General features: G+C 41.8%; 1 protein-coding gene across 1 annotated transcript; it reads right to left on the minus strand.

The window, feature by feature from the left end:
* Positions 1-474: 474 nt before the first annotated feature.
* NCF1 (neutrophil cytosolic factor 1) lies at positions 475-21,204 on the minus strand. The gene is made up of 11 exons (XM_066576754.1): positions 21,081-21,204; positions 18,718-18,798; positions 12,950-13,025; positions 9,618-9,783; positions 9,324-9,382; positions 8,467-8,589; positions 6,843-6,950; positions 4,343-4,460; positions 3,786-3,887; positions 1,337-1,473; positions 475-838 (listed from the first exon to the last, which is right to left on the minus strand). The coding sequence occupies exons 1-11, from the start codon at positions 21,150-21,152 to the stop codon at positions 720-722; spliced, it is 1,161 nt and encodes a 386-aa protein (XP_066432851.1). The 5' UTR covers positions 21,153-21,204; the 3' UTR covers positions 475-719.
* Positions 21,205-21,548: the final 344 nt, after the last annotated feature.

Consider the following 21,548-nt stretch of genomic DNA (forward strand, 5'->3'; position numbering starts at 1 on the left):
TCCAGTGGTCCCCATTGGTCTTTGTCTACTTTCCTGGAGTGATGATGTCCTGCAGTGGTATAGACGACTGAAGCAATCACTGGACCCAGCGGTGGTGCTAGTACACTACAGCTCATTCATTCCAATACACTACCCAAGTCACCGATTTTTCAAAAGTGAACAAAAGAATCTAGATTGTCACCCATATGGATTCAAGGGTAGATACTTTAATGAGAGAAAAGTAAGTAAGAAAATCAAAAGGTCAATTCATTTGTAAACACTGTGAAAGACTGCAAAGTGCGTTTATTTCCCTTATTTGTAATGTGCTGACATTAATAAGCTGTAGTGTATGTATGGCACATGACTACTGAAGCCAGTGATTGGCTACAGTGGTCACATGGCTTTATAGCAAGTAATTACTCCAGGAAAATAAACACAGATGGGCGGGGACCACCAGAGCAGCTGCAATGGAGTGTCAGGGATTTAAAAAGGGAGTAATGTTTGTTTTTTCTTTATTTTATACCATTCCCTGTTTCATTTCCAACAGCCCCTTTAAAGATACATATATAGTAGTTTGGAAGCAAGAAGTTCAAAAGTAAAAAAATCTTGTATTGAAGAAGACAAAATAAGCAACCGAGTTTCTATTAACCATAATTTAATTCTACTCCCTGTAGCTGTTTTGTTCTTCCATCGTTGCTGAGTGTTGATCCCAACCAGCTCATTCATAAAAAACAATTCTGTTAATTTACTACTTGGATTTTGTTTTTTGTGTGTTCTGAGCATTTGTCGAGGATGAGCTCTTTACTGGGTCTTGGTGGGATTGCTGGTTGGGCTTTATTTTCCACCTCATTTAGTTCTTCTAGGAATAAAGGAAGACAATACATTAGGTTACATGGCCATCAGCTGAGAATGCAGTAGAGCACTTTTCTGAAATGGGCCGCCAGAGATGAGGCTGACTGAAAATTTTTGGAAGAGACAATAATTTATTTAGGGTTCTCCTACAGTATGTGTTGGGCCTTCCCATGCACTGTAGCTCTTATATTGCCTTGCTGTTACCTCTCCAGGGCTCCTGTAGTCACTTTGCCCCAAAGCAGGTGAACCACTTATGCTTCTTAAGCTCATGTGGCCAAAACAGGAAAAAAAATCCAACCCTGGTTGCTCCCACTGAGCAGGCCTGACCTGTAGCACTGGAATGCCGACCAGTCGTATCTAGGGCAACCTAGGAATAAACACTTCTGTAGTGCCGGGAAACATTTTGCATAATCGGAATACCACTTTAAGTGTTCCCTTAATTTTTTTAGCAGTGTATATAGTATATGCTGCAATGGGCAAAGAGCAGTTAAATGTAAGTACTTACCAATGGTCATAGAATTCATAACATCAACAACAGACTGACGTTGTTTCAGATACTTCTTGCTGTTCCTTCTGTAAGTGTCTTGGCTGATTTCTTTACGTTTTTGCTGGTGGATACTATTAGCACTTTTAATCGTTTTCCTGCAAGAGAAATGTAAACTTTTTGTATACCGTCTTATGTGTTGAAAATATTTCAAATAAGCATATATATATTCATATGTTACAGTAAGCATACATATATTCCTATATTACAATCAACATACATTCATTTACACCAAAAGGTGTAATTATTTGTGTGAAGTATTAACTGGAAAAACATTATTTTAGTTATGAGAAAACACAGACAATCTTGCTGAGTGATTGAAAATGACAACAAATTAGTGGTGTTTTAACAAAGCCTTCTTAAAAGGAATTAATCAAATGTTTACAACTTTGAAATTTTTTTTTTAGAGAGAAAGCTATCCCATCATAGTAAACAGTGGGAGGTGTAAGATTTAGGAGGTGATAATTACTGTCCTTAAATAGTCATGGAGAGTCTAACCATAAGTGGTTGTCAAACCATTAGTTTTACCTGTTAAGCAGACATCCCAGCCGCAGCTCGTCTCAGAGTGTATGGTTGCGGGTGGCCCCATTCACCCCATTCAGTTCAATGAGCAGAGTTAACTTTTTAAACACATTAACTGCCAGAGCTACTGTAGAAGCCACACTCTCAGGGGGGCTAGGGCTGCCTGATCTGGCATAGGATGGAAGTCCTGTTGAAGTCTTGACCAGTGCCAAAACTACCACAGAATGTAGCAGCCAACTGTGAGAAGGAGGCAGAGCTCAGGAGAAGGGAGAAACAAGGGGAATGGAGTAGTAAATTGGCCTGGAAAGGGGAGCTCTGCTTCAGGAAATGAGATTCCCTAAGTCTTCACTTGACAGAGCATATCTGCCGGCTACAAGGAGGCAGCAGATCAGGCCTTGCAGGGGAGCCAGCCATGAGATGCTACAGGGAATCACGGAGTCCAAAGTTTTGCACATCATTGGACCTTTCCCCAACAGGTACCACTGCTAGGGAAACTCTCATATTTTTTTGGGTCTATACACATATATATACATACAGTTACAATGAGCTACCACAGCCGTGTGGAAATTTGCAATAAAACCAGTCCGCAAAAACTGCAACACCACCGCTACCTGTGAATACGCCACAAGGCTCCATTCAGACATTCGTCATAATTTCCATTTATAATAAAAACCACAGCGCACTGCTGGGTCTGTCTCACTTTTTTTTTTAAAAACAAGACTCGCCAGCAAATTGTCTTATTGCCTTAAAGGAAACCTACCAGTAGCATTTTTCCACCCTAAGCGCAAAGACTCCCATATAGTGTGCAAAAATAGCTGCCTATACATATCCCTGTATGTATAATCACTACCTGTATTATGTAAACGATTTATTTTGATTGCAACACGCACGTTATGCACATTAGCTTCTTGTAGTAATAGAGGTAGATCTGCTCAGCTGAAAAGACTGGAAACCATTAAATGGCTACACCCTTGCACTCTCATGTAACCTATGTAACACTGTTGAGTTCCAAACCAATATGGAGACCAAGGTTGTAACTCCCCAGTGCCATATTGGTTAGGACACGGCACTAACTCCGGGAACCACCACATAACATTGATGGGAATCCTCAATGCACAACAGATATAATGGGGAAAATACACATTAAAACAGATAGCATTTCTGTCCAAAATAAGTCATAAAAACATAACAGGTTCAGTTAGACTTGGACAGTAACCGTGGGAGCTCCTACACTTTCTTACAACAGGACAATAAGGTTCATGCCTAAGACCAGCCTATAGGATGTTTGAAATGTCCTGTTAGATGTGAAGTTAATTTTCTTTATCACAGGTAGGAAGGCCAATGATAATTGGGCCAGGCAGCTAAATTACTACATGCCATCATTTAAATATGGGCACTAAATGAGTAGGCACCATGTACTGTGGAGGTTAAAGAGATTCTATTACCAGATTCATGAATCTGAGCTCCGATTTATGGAGGCGGGCTATGCCAGCTTCTCCCCGCCCACATCATGCAGATTGACAGCTCTCTCCCCTTTTATATATGGAGAGACAGCTGTCATTCTGCATGCTGCAGACAGGGAGAGGCTGGCATAGCTTCCTTCCGTGGCTCAGAGCTTAGCTCCAAGTCAAACTTCCTGAACCTGGTGATAGAATGCCTTTAATAATTGGATACAATGCCTTCAGCACAAAATTGCTAAAAGCTTGAGAATGGCTACATAAAATTGGGAATCCCAACTGGACACTTGGAGAACAACAGGCTCCTTTGGCTCCCATTGGCTTTACGTGTGAGAAATGCCCTTAGACTATAGACTATACTGTTCAGACAGTGGCTAATTTTTGAAGCAACGTTTTAATTATTATTTCATTTGTATCTATTTTGTTCTCACCTTCGTGGAGGTAAACCTTTTGTTTTACTGGTGCCTTCAGAAGGAGTATCTCCAGACTTTTGCAGGTACATTGCAGGGAAAAAGCCAGTTTTACTGCCTCTCCTGGACCAAAACAAGAATATTTATTGTTCTATGAGCAAAAACTGGTTATATAAAACAAGCAGTAAGTAACATTAATATATGATTAATGGGTTATTTTCATCTTATAAATTGATGGGATATCCCTTGACTATGTCATTGGTGGAGGTCCAAACTCTGGAATCCTTACTTATCCAGTGAATTAAAGGGATGCAGCACTAGTTTAGAGCTCCTCTATACCTGAATGTGTAGGGAACTGCAGCCAGCCTATACACTTGAATGGGGCCACTCTGCAGTTTCCTGCAGGGCCAAGACATCTTTGTGCAGGAATTAAACAGTGAAGTGGAAACATTGCTAAACCAGCACTGTATTTTAAGGTAAAGTGGGTGTAGCAGAGGTTGAACTCCACCAAGTATATAGTGATGGCATATGCTAGAGAGATTACATAAATTTGTATATTACCAGAGGTTTGTACATACCGTACAACCCACCAACCATCAAGAAGCTTGTGGATGACTTCAACAGTTTCGCCTCCTTCCATAGATAATTCATCCTCTAACTCGCCTGAATAGTCTTGTGTGGTGATGTGCAGTTCACCTGTATACACATAAGATAGAAGAAATGTAATAGTACTGGTATAGTACTGTACATACAGCGGCATCTCCTGCAAATGACAATCAATCAACAGTATTATTGCCCGTTAGTGTTGGCTAATGACCTAATAAACTTATACCTATGTCAGATCAGGGATATTTTTTAGGTGCCTGGCTGCTGTGGTAACCCATCAGTGTCTCATAATTGTATTGTTAAGGGTCCTGATGGGCTGACAGAGCCACCAACCCTCTGGCAATCTCCCTAAGTGCCTGTTGACTGTGGTATCTAAAGGGTTAAACATCCTGGATTTAAGTTGTTTCCAATCCTGACTGGTAGAATGGATATAGCAAGTGATGGTGGTGGCACAGAAGTTGTGTCTCTGTGGGGACCGGAGGGCAGCCACTTATCCTCTTGGGGAGTTGAAGAAGTAGCGAAGAATTCAGGCCTTGTTGGAGACATATTGTAGTGACCTGAAACACATATATCTGGCCCCTCCATAATTGTCATACATGTTATGTCTTCAGTGTGCGTGAACTGTGCAAATTGTTTTTTCTCCAGTTATGTGTATTGCACAGCTGCAGCATGTAAGAGGTTAATGTCGGCAAGTGGCTGGGATATGTCTGAAAATGTAACAAGTTTGTCTTGTCACGTGATGCTATGTCATTATAAAAATGAGTGAGTGAACGATGTCTGGGGCTTTTGATCAGTGTTCTGTCTTCTTCAATGGTTGAGAGTGGAGTAAGAGTGTCGGCCACATGGGGTACCTTCAATCCTCATGTGGTGAAGAGATGGAAGCAGAGGAGAGGTATCCTGAGGTCTCCCTATTCCAGGAACCGCATGTGAGCGAGAGAAAAGAAAGGAGTCTGCCGTGCAGTGTTCACTACAGAGTACAAGTGAGTGTCGGGGGAGTGTTCCCTCCCCTCATCCTCCTCCGGAGTGTTCCCTTTACAGGAGCGGAACTTTTTCAGATAACTTAGCCTGAAGGTCTGATGTCATCCTGCGTTCGTCTCCCTGACCTTACTTGTCATTCCTGCACTGGCGTTTGAAGTTCTGTCTGACTAACCGTAAAGTTCCAGTCGCTGCCCATTCCCAGTGATTGAGGTATTCAACCGTAATAGTGTGTGGACTCTTATTTCTACCGCCGGAGAATCAATGGTGTGAAGGAACGGTGGCCTCACAAGTGATAACTTCTATGGTCCACTACACAACCGTATACAGGTAACCGCTGCCCCAGCGTTGCTTGGAAGAGGCCTAGCAGCACCTTGAGCCTTGTGTCTTGGTTGCTGCGGGACGTTACAATATCCTGCTGCATGATGGGAGTAATGGTTTCTTTATCTGCAGTTTGTGGTAAAAGATTACATAAGGCCTCATGTCCTGGTTCAGGCCATTCCGTGTTTGGGCGCAGTTGATACAGATTCTAAAGGAACTCTCGTCAGTTCACTCGAATAGCTTTAGATTCTTTGAAATACTCAGTATATCTATCATAAACCAACATCTTGGGTGCTGACAACTTTTATTCAAACAGGATAATGTTGCAACAAGCAAAATGGCCAGTATGGTCATATCATCAATGTCACAGTTCACTAAAAGTCTTTAGTTCCCTGAAACCCTGTGTCTTTACCAATGAGGCTGTTAACCGGTCACATGACAGTTCGTAGGACACAAGCTGCTTATCCCTTAGCTGTCTGTTGGACTTTTACTCCGTGGCCTATGCAGAGTTCTCTCCAGAAACGTGCAGTGTCCCGATCTTTTGCTCACTCCCTTATTTCAAGTGTGCTACCGCACTAGTTTGTATAATGGGGGTTCGTAATTTATAGCCATTAATGCTTCCATGTTGGACACTGGCCAATTACAGAACAAACTGTTTCTGCACTGAGTGTGGCTTCTTCCAGCCGCTTGTAGGCAATACGCCTCACCTCTCTCACCTATAAGATGTTTGGACAGGACCCGTTGACTCCCATTCGCAGTATTCACATGTGCAGGTGATACCCCTTTCCACACTCCTAGCAGCTCACAGTACTCCTCACTCACTGACTAATAGTGAAAGAACACAGGAAATTAAATGCCAGAACAGCAATACTCCGGAACCTTTGTGCTCACATTCCTCCAAACTCGTTGGTATTATAATGAATCCAATATGGGGACACCCCCTTACATCTGTGCCATCACTGTATCATAATAGAATGGTGATTCACAGGAGTGACCCAAGAATTGTGACATAATAGTATGTCACAGGGTGGAAAGGGGTTAAAAATGTACTCATCTTTACACAAAAAGAAATCTTGGATTTGTTTTAAAACTTTAGAGAAACCATCTAAATTCTTAACCAACATGTATTGAGATTTCTTTCTTGTCCATGTCATTGTTTATAAAGCCCTCTATCACCTTCATAGTTTGGCTCTTGTTCTTCAGACTCATCAGGGCTATCAAGTGGTTCAAGATAAGCAGCTGGAACCCATCCCCGCTTGTTCTTCATTTGGCAGAACCACCAGCCTATAAAAGAGGAAATGTAGCAATAGTCAACAGCTTGGTAAAAACATGATGCTGCAAATAGTGTTATATCCGAGGGATGTACATAAGCTTGGGATGCTTTTTTATAGACTTGGTCAGGGGGTGATCTTATATAAACTTTTTACTGTAAACGTTACCGACACTTTAACAAACACTAATTGTAATTCCTGATGCAGACTACAAAAAGCTTGTATACTTTAGGCTTTCCATATAAACATCATTTATGTCCACATTCTACTCACAACATGATTAGGCAAAATAGGCATCCTGTAAAATAAAATGCATGCCTGATTGTGGACCAATAAGTAAAAAGAATAATGTGGACATAGCAGATAGAAAAGTTAGGTGTGAATAGTTTATACAGCAGATTGATTTTGGAAAGCTAGAAGATCTACAGTGGTGCAGGAGTTGTGTGCTCCCTGCAATGCAGATAAGTGTACTAAATCATTACCTCCAGAAAAGGGTTTAAATTCTACATCACCGCAGAGTTTATAATTTACTAATAATGAGAAGCATATAAATGTGCTTTAAACTGTTCCCATCAGCCATATGACTCCTGTATTACGACTTATGCCACTTTAGAGGCAAATAGCCCATTGTAGTATCAGAATCAACTCCAAGTCTTCTGAAGGGACAGTAAGTTGAAATAATTGGATTCCTGTCACAAAAAAGCACTAAACAAGCTGCTTAGTGTGGGCTTTATTTTGCATTAGGACTCAAATGCAGAAACATCCACACTGGGGCCATTGTCATAGAAGTCCATGACACCACTGGCAAAACTATAAGGGATGCGGTTGCACCCAGGCACAAGAGCCTTAGGGGGCCCATAAGGCCTCTCTTTTCCATATAGGGAACCCAGTACTATGAATAAGGCATTATAGTTGGGGATCCTGTTGCAGGTTTTGCATTGGGGCCCAGGAGCTTCAAGGTACGCCTCTGCATGACATCATGGTGATCTACATATAAAAGTATGCTAAGTGGACACTAGATTATGCTAGATTATGTTACCCTACTTTTCTGCAGGCCCATAAGCATTCTGCTTTGGTGTCATGCAGTGGTGTAATGATGCATCCATATCATGCAGGATATGTCACCCAATATCCACGGAACAAGGAGAACCACTAGAAATAGAATGGCCGTGTTTTTGGTAAAATTGTATTTTACCTATTTCTGTCCATTTTTTTCAACTTAACACTACCTGATTATTGGTACCATGTTAAAGTACCATCTGTTTTGCAAAAAGGTAAAATTTTGGTAAAGCTAAAAAATATATATTTACCTCAAGATATAAAATTAGTTTTTAAACTGAAGCTAGCCTGGCTTTGGCTACTATAGAAGGAACTCTGCCTCCACATCTTTGATGTCATATGCCATAACAGGGCATACAAAATTCGACAACCACGTTCTACTTAATAATTAGAAAATATGTATTATTTACTTTATAGAATTGATTTCTTATGTTTGCTTTATAATTAATTCATGCTGTTAAAAAAATTACCATTTTCCTTTTTTTCCACCACTTCAACAACATCATCAGTCATTACAGACAGCTCGCTCTTGGTATTCTTTCCGTAGTCTGCTATGGCTCGATATGATTGCAGAATAATAGGACCAGTTATGTCTGTGACAAGAATACACATTTTGATAAAGTTATTCATCTTTAATTCTAATGGAGGCGGGCGGGGACAGAATGCTCCCAAACCAGCCTGCTCTGCCTCCATGCTGGCCGCGCTTTGAGCGAATGCCAGGAATACCCGCTCCTGTGTAACAGCAGAGGAGCGAGCATCACAGGGATGCGCTGTCAGGCATCTCCAGCAACACTTGCAGTAGACTTTAATGTGCCCAATTACAGTATATCAAAGTCCATTGTGAGTAATCAAACTGTTTACCAGCTCACACCCCACCTTTTTCTACTGGCAGAAAAACTCCAATCAAATATTTCCAACTACAGCCCATTGAATTTATTTAAAATTAGTCAGAAAATGCAGTGTATGTATAAAAGAAGATATAGAACCTTAAAAAATATGCTATGAGCCTTGACTTTTTTAAAGAACATTCTTGGCACTTTGAACATACAGTATTGAAAAGTACTTATATTAGGTTTAAGATTCGAGATGAGCGAGCATACTCGCTAAGGTTCGGCGGCGGGCGGGGAGCAGCGGGGAAGAGCGGGGAGATCTCTCTCTACCCCCGCTCCACCCTGCTCACTGCCGCAACTCACCTCTCACCTGCGTCGGCAGCCGAATCTTTTCTTCCGAGTGGGCAGGTACTCACTAAGGACAATGCTCGATCGAGTAATTGTGCTTTAGCAAGTATGCTCGCTCATCTCTATTTAAGATCTAAGATTTTACTTACCAGATGCATTTTTCTTGGTGTTATCTGTCTTCAACAAAAAAGTTTCAGGCTTACGACCACTGCCAATAAAGCAAAATTATACTTAAACTGAAAATTGAGGATAAATATACAGACGAACTGCATAAACCATCTCCCATCACAACAATATTATTTTGCTGTGAACTATGTCTAAAAAACAATTCCAGAAGAATTCAGTCAATCGCTCATTTTTTAAATGGCTGGTACATGGCAATGAATCAAGATAGGAAATTTTCTGCTTCTGTAGTGTATATGTAAATGGTAAATTATACTTGCTTGTTACTTGCTGTAGGGTTCACATCATCAGGTCTGACTTTGAAAAAGTTGAGAACATGAGGGCAACGAGATATCTTTGGTGGTAGATTGAGTATAGATGAGCAATAATCCGCCAGCGTGACTTGTCGGTTCTCTGTGGACCTCAGGCCATCAAACCATTTTGGTGCTGACAATAAACATCGTAATTAGGTTACATCGTTAGATTTCATTGTCAAGTTAAACTTCCCCAATATAAATGGGGCATAGTAGGGATGCTTGCTATTGGTTATAGAAGCTAGATAATCTAGTAGAAATGATACTGTTTAATAGCCAACAAAAAGAAATGATGTCAGCATCATGCTTTCAAGGCTACTTGGGCAGAGTAGGGATTACAGTTTTACTGTTACTTTTTGCTGTTAACGCTTTTCAGACTAGGAGTTTCAAAGATGAAAATATGACAGATGGTTCAATTAATGTTTCAGTTCTTGTTTTTGGGCTTATTATGTAAATATGTATAACGTTAGACTATAAGGTTATGGAAAATACAGGAATCAGAATGTGTAATATAGAAAGTATATAGGTTATGTTTTATGTCATTTGGTAGTGCATGCAATCAGTTCATGCATTTTATGGCTATTCAGTAGTTGTATTTAATAGGACATACTTACTAAACTTCTATGCACAGTGGAGAAGTAGGAATTTACAAGGAAAATTCAAGACTGAAGCTTATTGGTACAGCTCGTGGATTATGGGCCGTAAGTACAAATTTGTTCTATGGATCATAAAGTCAGCATAAAAGGGTTGTTTGCTTTGGACAATGCCCTCTTGTTAGAGGAGTTCTCCAACGATAAATAGCTCACATGTAGTCTTGCTTTTGGGACACCCAGCAATCCGCTGTAATCTGTAAGGAAATCTTGCAAGAAGTGTCCCTGCAGCACCACTAAAGAAGAAATTAAGCATACACTGTTCTCATTGAAAGCAATAACCTATCTATGTAGTTCTCAGACGTGCTGGGTCCTTCGGAATGATGGGCACTCTTTGTAGCAGCTCTCTGTTAACCCACCAATAGAGTATTTAAAGAGGACCTGGCACGTGTCTATGTCAGCGGAGCTGGCTGCATAGCTCTGCTGTTGTGTTTTCTTGATACTCTTCTCTATTTACTTGTACACTTTTTTAGAACCGGCTCCCAGGACTATCAGTGTGCCAAGGAGACAGTCTCCTCTGGTCACTGTCAATGAGTGATTTCAGTGAGTGAAAAAAAGATGATGTCACCCATTGAAGTCAGTGGAGGAGAGTAGAAGTCCCAATACTAGTGATCACTGATGTTCTCAGCAGTGTTCATACCAGAGATCTAATATTTAGCACCAATCCCCATTCTAGGGGTCAGTGAGGTTGCCAGTAGTGGAGCCCTCAGCAATCTAACATTTAGCACCTATTCTGTGGATAGATGTTATTAGTTGGAGAAACCCCCTAAGGCCTTCTGTCCACGGGCCAAATTTTTAAATAAGCTCTTCCCTGAAAATCAAGAATTTTAGTGTAAAAAAAAAAAAAATACTTGCCTGTCCGCCACTGCTGTGTCCCCGCGGGGCTGGAGAACACATCTTCCGCATTCGGCAGATGTTTTCTTCATCCCCGCAAGGAAAAAGAATTCCCTTGCTGCACCTGCCACATCTGCGACAGATGCAGCAAAGGAATTCTTCATCCCTGCGGGGAATAAAGAATTCCCTACCACAGCTGTCACAGATGACACCTACGGTGGGGGATCCAGCTGCCGACATCCTGCAATTGTTTTTCAGGAAAGGGCTTTCAATATAAGCCCTTCCCTGAAAAACAAGGAAAAATGGTGTAAAAAATAATAAACACCACATACTCACCTTCCTTCAGCTGCTGGGGCTCAGCCGCGTCCTCTCTGCGCTGTCCCCGGCTCTCAATGCAGTTCTTTCAGCAGGCGGGGATTTAAAATCCCCGCCTGCTGAAAGAGCTGCTTCTGATTGGCTGAGGCACTCAGCCAATCACAGGCAGCTCTCGCTGAATGACTGACAGGCAAGAGCTGCCTGTGACTGGCAGGTGCAGCAGGGAATTCTTATTCCTCGCGGGTATGAAGGAAACATCTGCCACATGCGACAGATGTGTTCTTCATCCCCGTGGGGACAGGGCAGCAGCGGACAGGTAAGTATTTATTTATTTTTTTATTTTTTTTACACTAAGGCTGCCTGCAGACGGTCGGGTCGGATCCGGCAGCGAGAATTCTCGCCGCGGGACCACACCCGAGTGCCTGCAGAGAGCAGCCTGTACTCACCCGCACCCCGCAGCTCCAGATCTTTCATGTGCCGGCTGCCGGGCAGCCAGTGCATGCGCAGACCGGAGCTGGCGGCGGTGAGTGACGTTTCTATGCGGAGTAGCACATGCCGTGGTTTGTTTGCCGCGCGAGATTTCACATGGGCGTATTTATCAACAGTACTTTGTGAGCCCAAACCAGGAGTGGGTCCAAAATACTGAAGAAATTAAAATCTTTCCATTATACTGTCTCTCCACTCCTGGTTTTGGCTCACAAAACACGGATGATAAATATGCCGTGTGAATAAGCCCTTAGAGGGTAGCCGGACTGTTATAAAAAGGGGTAGTAGTAATGCTGAACTGTATCCCAATTTATTCCTGGTGTCACCTGTGTTAAGTGCCCTTTGTAATCCATTTTTCTAGCTGTTTGCATTAGAGGAAGCGTTTGTGATCTGGTGTTATGTGTAAGCTGTCATGAGCTCAACGATAATACTCCCACACTTTTACACTATTTTCATTTCTTTGTTTCGTTATTTTGTTTCGATGTGTTAATGTGAAAAGTACTTCTACCCCCGCACGCTTTGTGCTGTTTGTCAATCAATTATGCCAATAAACTGGTGGAATTGCAACCATAAATACCTCGCCACCATTCAGTTTAATCACTGCTTTAGTGAAATTAACAGAATTTTCATTCAAATCATATAAGCTTATGGCCCTCTTACATGGGTCGACAGTCTGCTTGACGACTGCACGAGTGCTGACGTCACCGCTAAGGTCATCAGCGCTTGTGCAGAGCATTTAGACAGAAAGACTTATCGCTGGATCACGGCTTCTTGCTCAGCATTTTGCCTTCTATGTGAAGCACTGAGCTGGAAGCATTTATATGGAAAGGCAAGCCCGTGATCCAGCGATAGTTTTTATGCTGACTGAAAGTCAACGATAATGACAAGTGAGCGAATAGTTTTTTTTTGGCATTTTCACTGCACGATTATTGCTCAAATTCATTCGTTTGAATGAAGTTGAGCGATAACCGTTATGTGTAAATGGCCCATTACTGTCAAGTATCTCAGATATACCTGGTAGGTGAGGGATTGTTCTGTGTTCTTTGTTTATTTGACCAGACTCAATAGGAAAAGTATCCTTCAGTTCTTTCTAGAAATAAAAAAGGGCAGAACAAAATGCTGTTTATTGCCTACAAATATAATAAATACACAATCACTGGGAGCACAGCAAGGAAGTAGTGCCCATATACACTCTGAAATCATTAATTAATAGGTGAGTCAAATTTAGGTTTTTCAGATAAAGCAATATAGTAACATTGATCATTCATTACACAATGATACATGTATATACAGTGGATATGAAAAGTCTACACACCCCTGTTAAAATGCCATGTTTTTGTCATGTTAAACAATCTAATAAAGATGATCATTTCGGACTAACTTCTATCTTTAATGTGACCCGTTATCTGTACAATTCCATTGAAAAACACTGGAATCATTTAAGGTGGAAAAATAAAAATAACAAAACTAAAGTAATGTGGTTGCATAAGTGTGGTTGTTATATTTGGGGATGTGGTTGTGTTCAGAATTAGCCAATCACATTTAAACTCATGTTAAATAGTGGTCAGTACTCCGCTGCCATTATTTACAGTGAGGGATGACTTCCACTGAGGTTTTTTTCACTACGTTTTACGCGTGCGATGCACGGCCGCTTGATACGCTGTGAATGCAGTCAATGAAAGTCAATGGGATTTCATTGATCCATGCGCATGAGCATGTAGACACTGCGTGTGGATATGCACAAGGAATAGATCGCAGCATGCTCTATATTTCTGCGTACTACGCAGCGTGAGCACTATACTTTTGTATAGGCAGTGTATGCAAACGCTGTCCATACACAATACATTGCATATGGCTGGCAATTTCATATGCTACCCTGCTATGAAACAGAGCGGGGAATAAAAAAAAAAAAGCCAGAACACTGCGCATGACCACGTATGTGTGATTCCCGGGCATGCGCAGTACACTCACTGCCCATACGTACAAACACCAGTAAAACACTGTGGGGGGACCCGCAGCATTTTACCAGTACCGCCGTGGACATGAGGCCTAATTCTGACTTACTTCATATAAAGTTCAGCTATTCTAGTAGGGTTTACCTGACATTTTCTTAGTAGCATTTTTTGGCAAAAGCCATTAAGAGCTTACAGCACATCACAGGGATCAAATGGTTGAGAGGTATCAGTCAGGAGAAGGGGACCAAAACATTTCAAAAGGCATCACATATACCATCCAGCACAGTGAAGACGGTACTCAAGAAGTGGATTAAACGTTGCACAACAGTGATATTACCAGGAACTGGACGTTCATCAAAAAGTGATGAGAAGACATCAATGGGCTCAATTCTCTGCATATTGTGCACGTACATTGCACACACAAAAACATGCACAAACCTGCCATGTGCAAGTGCCCTTAGGGAAGATGTATCAATTTCAGTGCACATTTTGATGCAACTTTAGCCAAAAATCATGGCCATCTAAAGCATTGGATTCCAATGCATTAGTTCAGATGGGCGATTTTCCAGGGCAGAAAATTGGCTGGCAGGAAAAGATAGCACATAGGTTGCAGATTCCGAACCCCTTTATGCGCGGCTGGAAAAAAACAGGTTTTTCCCTATCTTTTGGCCGCGATCACCTGGCCGTTTCCATAGAAGCCCATGGGAGGCGCCAGCAAAAGAAGGGGGAAGGACTTTTGCATGGCTAGCGCTGCTAAGCTCCCTCCCCCTTCTTTTGCCAGAGGCTCTATTGCAGCAATCAGCCGTCAAAGGAAGGGGGAGGTGGAGAGCATTTAGCATCGCTAAACTCTGTCTCCAGCCGACGGAATTCCGGGCTGCAGAATATATATACGCTGCATTTGGCCATGTGACTGGGCAAGAAAACTAGAGATTTAGCCACAACTTGTGCTATGTCCAAGGAGCGGGCCCTAGCCTAGGAGACAGCAGGGATTGATGTAGGCCATGTTATGGGGGCTCTACTGTCTCCCACCTGGAGGGTAACCAGGAACCGTTCCTTCCTCTGTGGTGATCTCTTGGTGAATGAATAAAGAGTCCACACACAGGGAGAAGTTTTAAAGGCAGAACCGGGAACAGGTGGTAAAGCCATTTACTGGGAACACAACTTGTAACAACTTCAATACAGTCCAAGCTTAACATCCACCCGCAGGACAGGTAGTGCAGAAGAACACATGATGTGACAGGGAGGAAAACACGGGGGAACAAAGTGACTTACACAGGCCATGTTATCTGTGATTCTCTGGTCCCGGACACTTTCTCACGAACAAACGTGATGACTCTCTACACCCACAGGGTAGTAGAATGGCAATATATACTGCATGGTGGGAACGCACACTCCTTGCGGCTCGTCACCCTTTTAGCTCTTCATACAGGGAAGAAGAAGGGGGTTCATGGCACTAGAAGTCCTTCCACTCAGCCTCCTTCATAACCTCTGCACTCAGACAAAAGGTGTCTCTGTGCAGGCCCCAGTCTGTCAGGAGGACAGATGGGTAGAACAGGATAAGTCCAACTCCAACAGCCTCACTCTTTTTTTCTCTCCTCTCTCACTCTCTTTTCTCTTCTCTCTCACTAATGCAGCTTGCAACTACATATATAAAACAAGGTCACATGACAAACAAATAGATACTTTTCCAGACATAACCCAGACTGTAACCCATTCAGTGCTGCAGCTATGCAATATACATCATATTCACTCACATGGAAGAGTGACAATTGACAATATACATAAGCACAAGACTACATAGATGCTTCAAAAACATGCAGAAACTTCCATACATTAACTTTTTTTCGGCTTTGATGCTGGCAGCCGAAAATAGCAACACCTGTATGAATGAGGCCTGTCTCCCAGTGCAGCTACAAGTTTGCAAGGTATGACATTGATAAATGTGCCACAATTAATATTAGGAAGTAGGATTACATGCACCGATACTTTGTAATATAGATTTACTACAGAACCCTTTAAAGGTAGCATCGTTCTAAAGCTATCTTCTATAATATAATATCATTTGATTAATAATACCGTAACACCATACAACAGCAAGTATGGAAAAATTGTTTGAACCCTTTGTGACACACATATAGCTACTTACTCCAACCTGCACATACCTCATGCATTTAACACAAATCTATCCTTCCACAGCACATGCTGTGTATGGAGCGTGCTCGGGAGCTGAGCCTGCTTCATACATAGCAGGTATTGTTTGTCCTTGACAGCTGACACCCACCTGCAACAGCCACAATCTGAGATAACCATGATACTGTCTGTTAAACCTTTAGAATGCCACTATTAGTTCTGATCAATCGAGATTTAAATGTCCTGAGCCCCCTCCCCACGATAAGATTGCCGGGGTGCCATCCAAGTAACATGGCATCCTGTGATTTCTCTGAAAGTCTCCAGGGCTGCCATGATCCTTTGCATATTAGAGATGTACCAGTGGCTTGTATTTAATAGGTAGTCTGTTAAAATGCAGCATAATGCAATACCATAGTATTGCATTACACTGTATGAATGATCACAATTTCAAGTCCCCTATTAGGAAAATACAGATTTTTAAATAATTATAAAAGCATTAGAAGTTAAAAAAAACTTTTCCAATCTGTCACATAAAAAAATAGTACCAATACAAACAGGCCGCCCTGTAAATAACGAGCTCTTACACAGCCCTATTGACAAGAAAATGAAAAAGTTATGGGGGGTAGGGTCACAAGATGGCTGCAGAAAGTGATTCTTTTTTGTGCTTACTTTTGTAAGCATTGCTATATAAAAAACTAAATTTGGTATCACTGTAAGGGCTCGGTCAGACGAGCGTGTGTTTTGTGCACGCATAATGCATGCTTCTGAAAGAACCAATGGGTTCCTATAGAAGTTTTCATATGCGCAGAATTAGCAGCGCAAAACAGCGCGCACCTTAAAAAGATAGGACATAGGTGCGTGTTGCGCAGGAGTTTCCATTGACTCCTATGGGAGCAGGAGTTAATAGAGCCTCCTGCACGGCCAATAGCTTCCCCGCTGCTTACAGCAGGGCACTTAAAAGGTGCTTCTAGCCAGAAGCACTTTTTAAATGTCCCACTGTTAACCCCCTAGTCCCAGCGGGGATGAGAAGACTCCACAGTGAATCCCTTCATCACTAAACACAGTGACAGCACTGTCACAGTGTTCAGTGATGAGGGGACTGCGGGGACAAAAGAATCCCATGCCACAGCTGTGGCAGATGATCGCGATGCTATCCCATTGCTCTCAATGGGTCCGACGCTGCAGCTGCCCCATTAAAAGCAATGGGATGAAGGCAACCCCCACAGGGATTTTCGGGGAAGGGCTTAAAATATAAGCTCTTCCCTGAAAATAACCCCTAGGTGCTTGAAAAATAAAAAAAAATAAAATACATCGCCTAGTAGCGCTGTCAAGGCTCAGGCGCGTCTTCTCCCTGACACTCTTCTGAATCATTTCTTTTGGCCGGGGATTTAAAAATTGCCACCTCCTGGAAGCTCTGTCTTTTGATTAACTGAGCTTAGAGACCACTCACAGCCATTCAAATCATTTTTAAAATCACGGCCAGAAGAAATCATTCAGAAGAGTGCCAAGGAGCTAGGGAGAAGATGCACCGGAGCTTCAACAGTGCTGCTCGGTGATGTATTTTTATTTTTTCAGCAGCTATGGGTTATTTTTAGGGAAGGACTTATATTTCAAGCCCTTCCCCCAATATCCTTGTGGGGGTTGCCTTCATCCCATCTTTGTTTCAATGGGGCGGCAGCAGCGTCGGCCCCATTGAAAGCAATGGGATAGCATCGCGGTCCCCTGCCACAGCTGTGACAGGGAATTCTTTCATCCTCGTGGGGTGTCCCATCACCACTAAACACTGTGACAGTGCTGTCACAGTGTTTAGTGATGAGGGGACCTTTGTGGAGCAGCTGCTCCAGTAGCAGGCAAAGTTTCATGCGCTACGCATATTAAACTTTGCCCATTCACACATAATCCACTTACGCAAGGAGTGCATTTTTTTCGCGCACATAGGCGGACAAAAAAACATGCTCGTCTGACCGAGCCCTAATTGTCTGACCTACAGAGCAAAGACATTTGATTTTTACTGCATAATGAATGCCATAAAAGGCATTTGCGCACCAAGGGTGTCTATAGAAGTCTATGGAAGGTGTGCAAATGCACGCAATGCACAAGGGTATGTGTACAACACTGCATTTTTCTGTTAAAAAAAGAGCATATCTGAAACTCATTAGGCAAATAGCCATTTCAATTGGGGCCTGGTTGTGTCTTTTGCGCATAAAATCATGCCCTGCGTGGGCAAAAAGTGCAGTGCAATACCACAGAATAAGAAGTCAACCATGTAACACTCTCTTGTAACCATACACAGACGTATGATGCTGCATTGATGATCTGCTACTTATGCATGAACGTACAATAGAAACATTTTATTGTTTAAACCTAAGATTAGCAACTGTACTCTGGTTTCCTGAAACAGTCACAGGAACATTTGTTCTTTAGTAGTAATGATCCAGCTTCTGTTTGCTCATGGGATTTCGAGCTTATCTCTTCTATTGTCTATTAGAACTCATAAGCTGAAAAGATCTTTTATAATTGCATTTTTTTGTTTCGTGTCAGCTCTTCAGTTTTATGGGTGCAGCTGATAAATAAAGTGTACATATAAATAACTGCATATGGCATCAACTATTTGTGCTGTTGGCAAATGTCTTTCATCTACTTCCTCAATATAATAACTATATTTACCATTCAGCAAAATGAATGAAAGAAACTTACATGAAATTCATAAATTTCTGTATATTTTCTGTATACAAGTTTCTCCGTAAGATCCTGCCATTTAACCATGAACATATATACCTAGGAAAAGACAACACATCAAACAATAGCAGTGATCCGTGAGCAACAGGACATAAGAACATGTACAGTATTACTTTGTATGACATTGTAGCCACTATATCACTTTATAGTAGGAAATGATGTATTACTTAGATTACTTCAGAACATGTCAGGTATCAAAGGCCAGCTTTTTTTATTTAATGGAAGAATGGCCAGTGAAGCCTGTGATTGGCTGAGCGGTCATGTGCACAGTGAACCATGGGCGTAGCTAAAGGCTCATGGGCATGGGTGCAAAAGTTTATCTTGGGGCCCCCCAAGTTTTCTTAATTCCTTAATGCAGAGACGTAACATGAAGCTCCTGGGCTCCAATGCAAAACCTGTAGCAGGGCCCCCAACTATAATGCTTTATTCATAGTACTGGGCTCCCTATATGGAGAAGTGAGGCCTTATGGGTCCCCTAAGGCTCCTGGGCCCGAGTGCAACCGGGGTGGGGTGCCACTGGGATAGCGGAATATTATTATTTTTTATTTATTTAACACTATTTTAAGCTTGTAGAATTGTTTTTATGTTCAAAAAAATACTTTAATTTGCAAGCAGAAATTAGTTGATTAGTTGATGCATAGCATAGAAGCATAAAAGATTGATGACGGGAAAAAAAACTAATGGTTACAAGTCTATCCTTATATTATTTCCTTTTATTTCTCTCTTAGGATAGCTCTATGCTTATCCCAGGCAGCTTATATTTATTTATTTTTGATTTTCCAACCACGTCTGCTGGAAGTTTGTTCCAAGCATCTACTACTCTTTCAGTAAATAATATTTTCGGACATTTCCGCTTGTCTTTCCCCATAACAGATTGTGCCCTCTTGTTCTAGTGTTTAGTTTCCTAAGAAAATCACTTCTATCATATTTCTACCTTATTTCTACCCTTAACATTTAAAGGTTAAAATCATGTCCCCCTATTCTGTTCTTTTCTTCAGACTATACCGTACCCGCAGTTTTTGTAGATTTTCAAATATATGCACCACTGAACCTGGCTCTTTTGGGGAAGATCACTGTAAGCAAATCACAGAAAAAGCACATATCTATTCAAAAAGGCATTGCCAGCTGCCATACTAGAGCTCCATTTAGACGGGACGACTGTCAGGCAAACTATGTCTGACACTTGTCCCCGCACATGCTAGCTCTTGTACTGCTGCACAGGCGCTAGTATCGCTGGCTCCCAGCGGGGAGGCTGCAGGAGATTTCTCTCCTCACGCTCCCCCGCCCCTCTCTATCGACATAACATAGCAGCCATTTAGTACTGAACAGCTGCTATTTACACTGAACGATCAGTGATCAGCTCATCGTTTATGCAGCACTTGCTTTCAATATAAACAGGCAGTTGCTCGACTTTGAATGACTGCCTCTTCACTTTGAATGGATGCGGATGGCTCCAGCGTGCTCCACCTCCATTCACTGAATGTCTATCGCAGCTGTGTGAAAGCGCTGGAACAATACTCAATGGGACAGCTGTCATATGCTTATTCTCCCAACAGTCGTCCTATGTAAAGAGACCCTAAATGCAATGTAATCACTATCACTGTGTACAGCTGGTGATTAAGAGACGCAGTGATGCTGCAGAAAGCGCTCAGCAGACCATGGCCAGCAGTCATGAAATGCAGTAAGGGGTGGTAGAGGAACAAGCTGAACTTTTCCACCCGAGCCCCTGAGTCTCTAGCTACGCCTCTGTAATCCCTTGAGAAAGTGCAGGGTGAAACATGTGTTGGGGGCACCAAACTTCAGGTTTGCTATCATATATACTGTTATTGTGTTTTTTGGTTATCTGCTATAATGTAATCCTTTTTTGGCTATTTGTAATTCTTTCTACTGATTACTGTGTCTTTTGTTATGTTTGCCATTTATTTGCCATTTGCACTTTGTCAATGTATGCTTACATCTAGTTTGGTTTTATTATGGCTGTATACCTTCCTGGTTTTTAAAAAAATCGTTTGCTAATAAAGACTGTCTTGTTATTATATAGTGATTGGCTGGGCTGTGATCCTTGTTTAGGTGTAGCCCCGATTATCAGGATAAAGAATTTCCAGAACTTAATCTAAAGCTTTATCCTGCTCTTTCTTATTGGTCTTGCTGTTCTATGAGATAAGCGGTGCTCTTATAACGGGTCATTATTGACTCACTTATTAAATATATGTGAGTCAGAAAGAAATGCAATGAAGTTAAGTATTTATTCTATACTAAGACCTAACATTAAAGAATAATATGCCAGGTTGAGAATTCAGTCATAAAATATCTTTACTTACATAATGCTGACTAGGGGAGAATCTTTTCTCAAAGCCAAGAAGCTGTGCATGCCTGATGTAAGGCTCTGCCATTGTACAGTCCCTTCAGGAGCGTTATGCTGAATGTCAAGTTCCAGTCGCAGGCTTCACTAAAGTATCAAACAAGGAACCCTGCTACAGTTTCTCTATACACTGGAGGGTGGAGACCGCACTCAGCTAGAACCAGCTCTGATTGGCTGACATAAAGTTGCATTATTCCTTTACAAAGTAAGGAAGTTCTTGGTATTAAAAGTCTGAGAAATGTTTCACTTTCATGGAAACAGGATGGAAAGGATGCAAAGTGGCACATCTACATGATTGCAGCTATTTTTGGGTGATTTTTCAGGACCATATCAGGAGACCCACAGAAGATAATCAACTGAGAAAGGACTTCTTTGTGAAGTTTAACTCTTCTTACTCCTGTGCACACCCCTGTCTATATGTTCTGGT

The sequence above is a fragment of the Eleutherodactylus coqui genome, chromosome 1, assembly GCF_035609145.1.
Source record: "Eleutherodactylus coqui strain aEleCoq1 chromosome 1, aEleCoq1.hap1, whole genome shotgun sequence".
NCBI classification, from domain to species: Eukaryota; Metazoa; Chordata; class Amphibia; order Anura; family Eleutherodactylidae; genus Eleutherodactylus; species Eleutherodactylus coqui.

Coding starts and splice junctions, on each gene's coding strand:
- NCF1 (XM_066576754.1), bottom strand. CDS start 21,152: ATGGCAGAGCCTTACATCAGGCATGCACAGCTTCTTGGCTTTGAGAAA. Junction 13,026..18,717: donor CAGAAATTTATGAATTTCAT/GTAAGTTTCTTT, acceptor TTTTATTTCTAG/AAAGAACTGAAGGATACTTT. Junction 8,590..9,323: donor CACCAAGAAAAATGCATCTG/GTAAGTAAAATC, acceptor TTCTTGTCACAG/ACATAACTGGTCCTATTATT.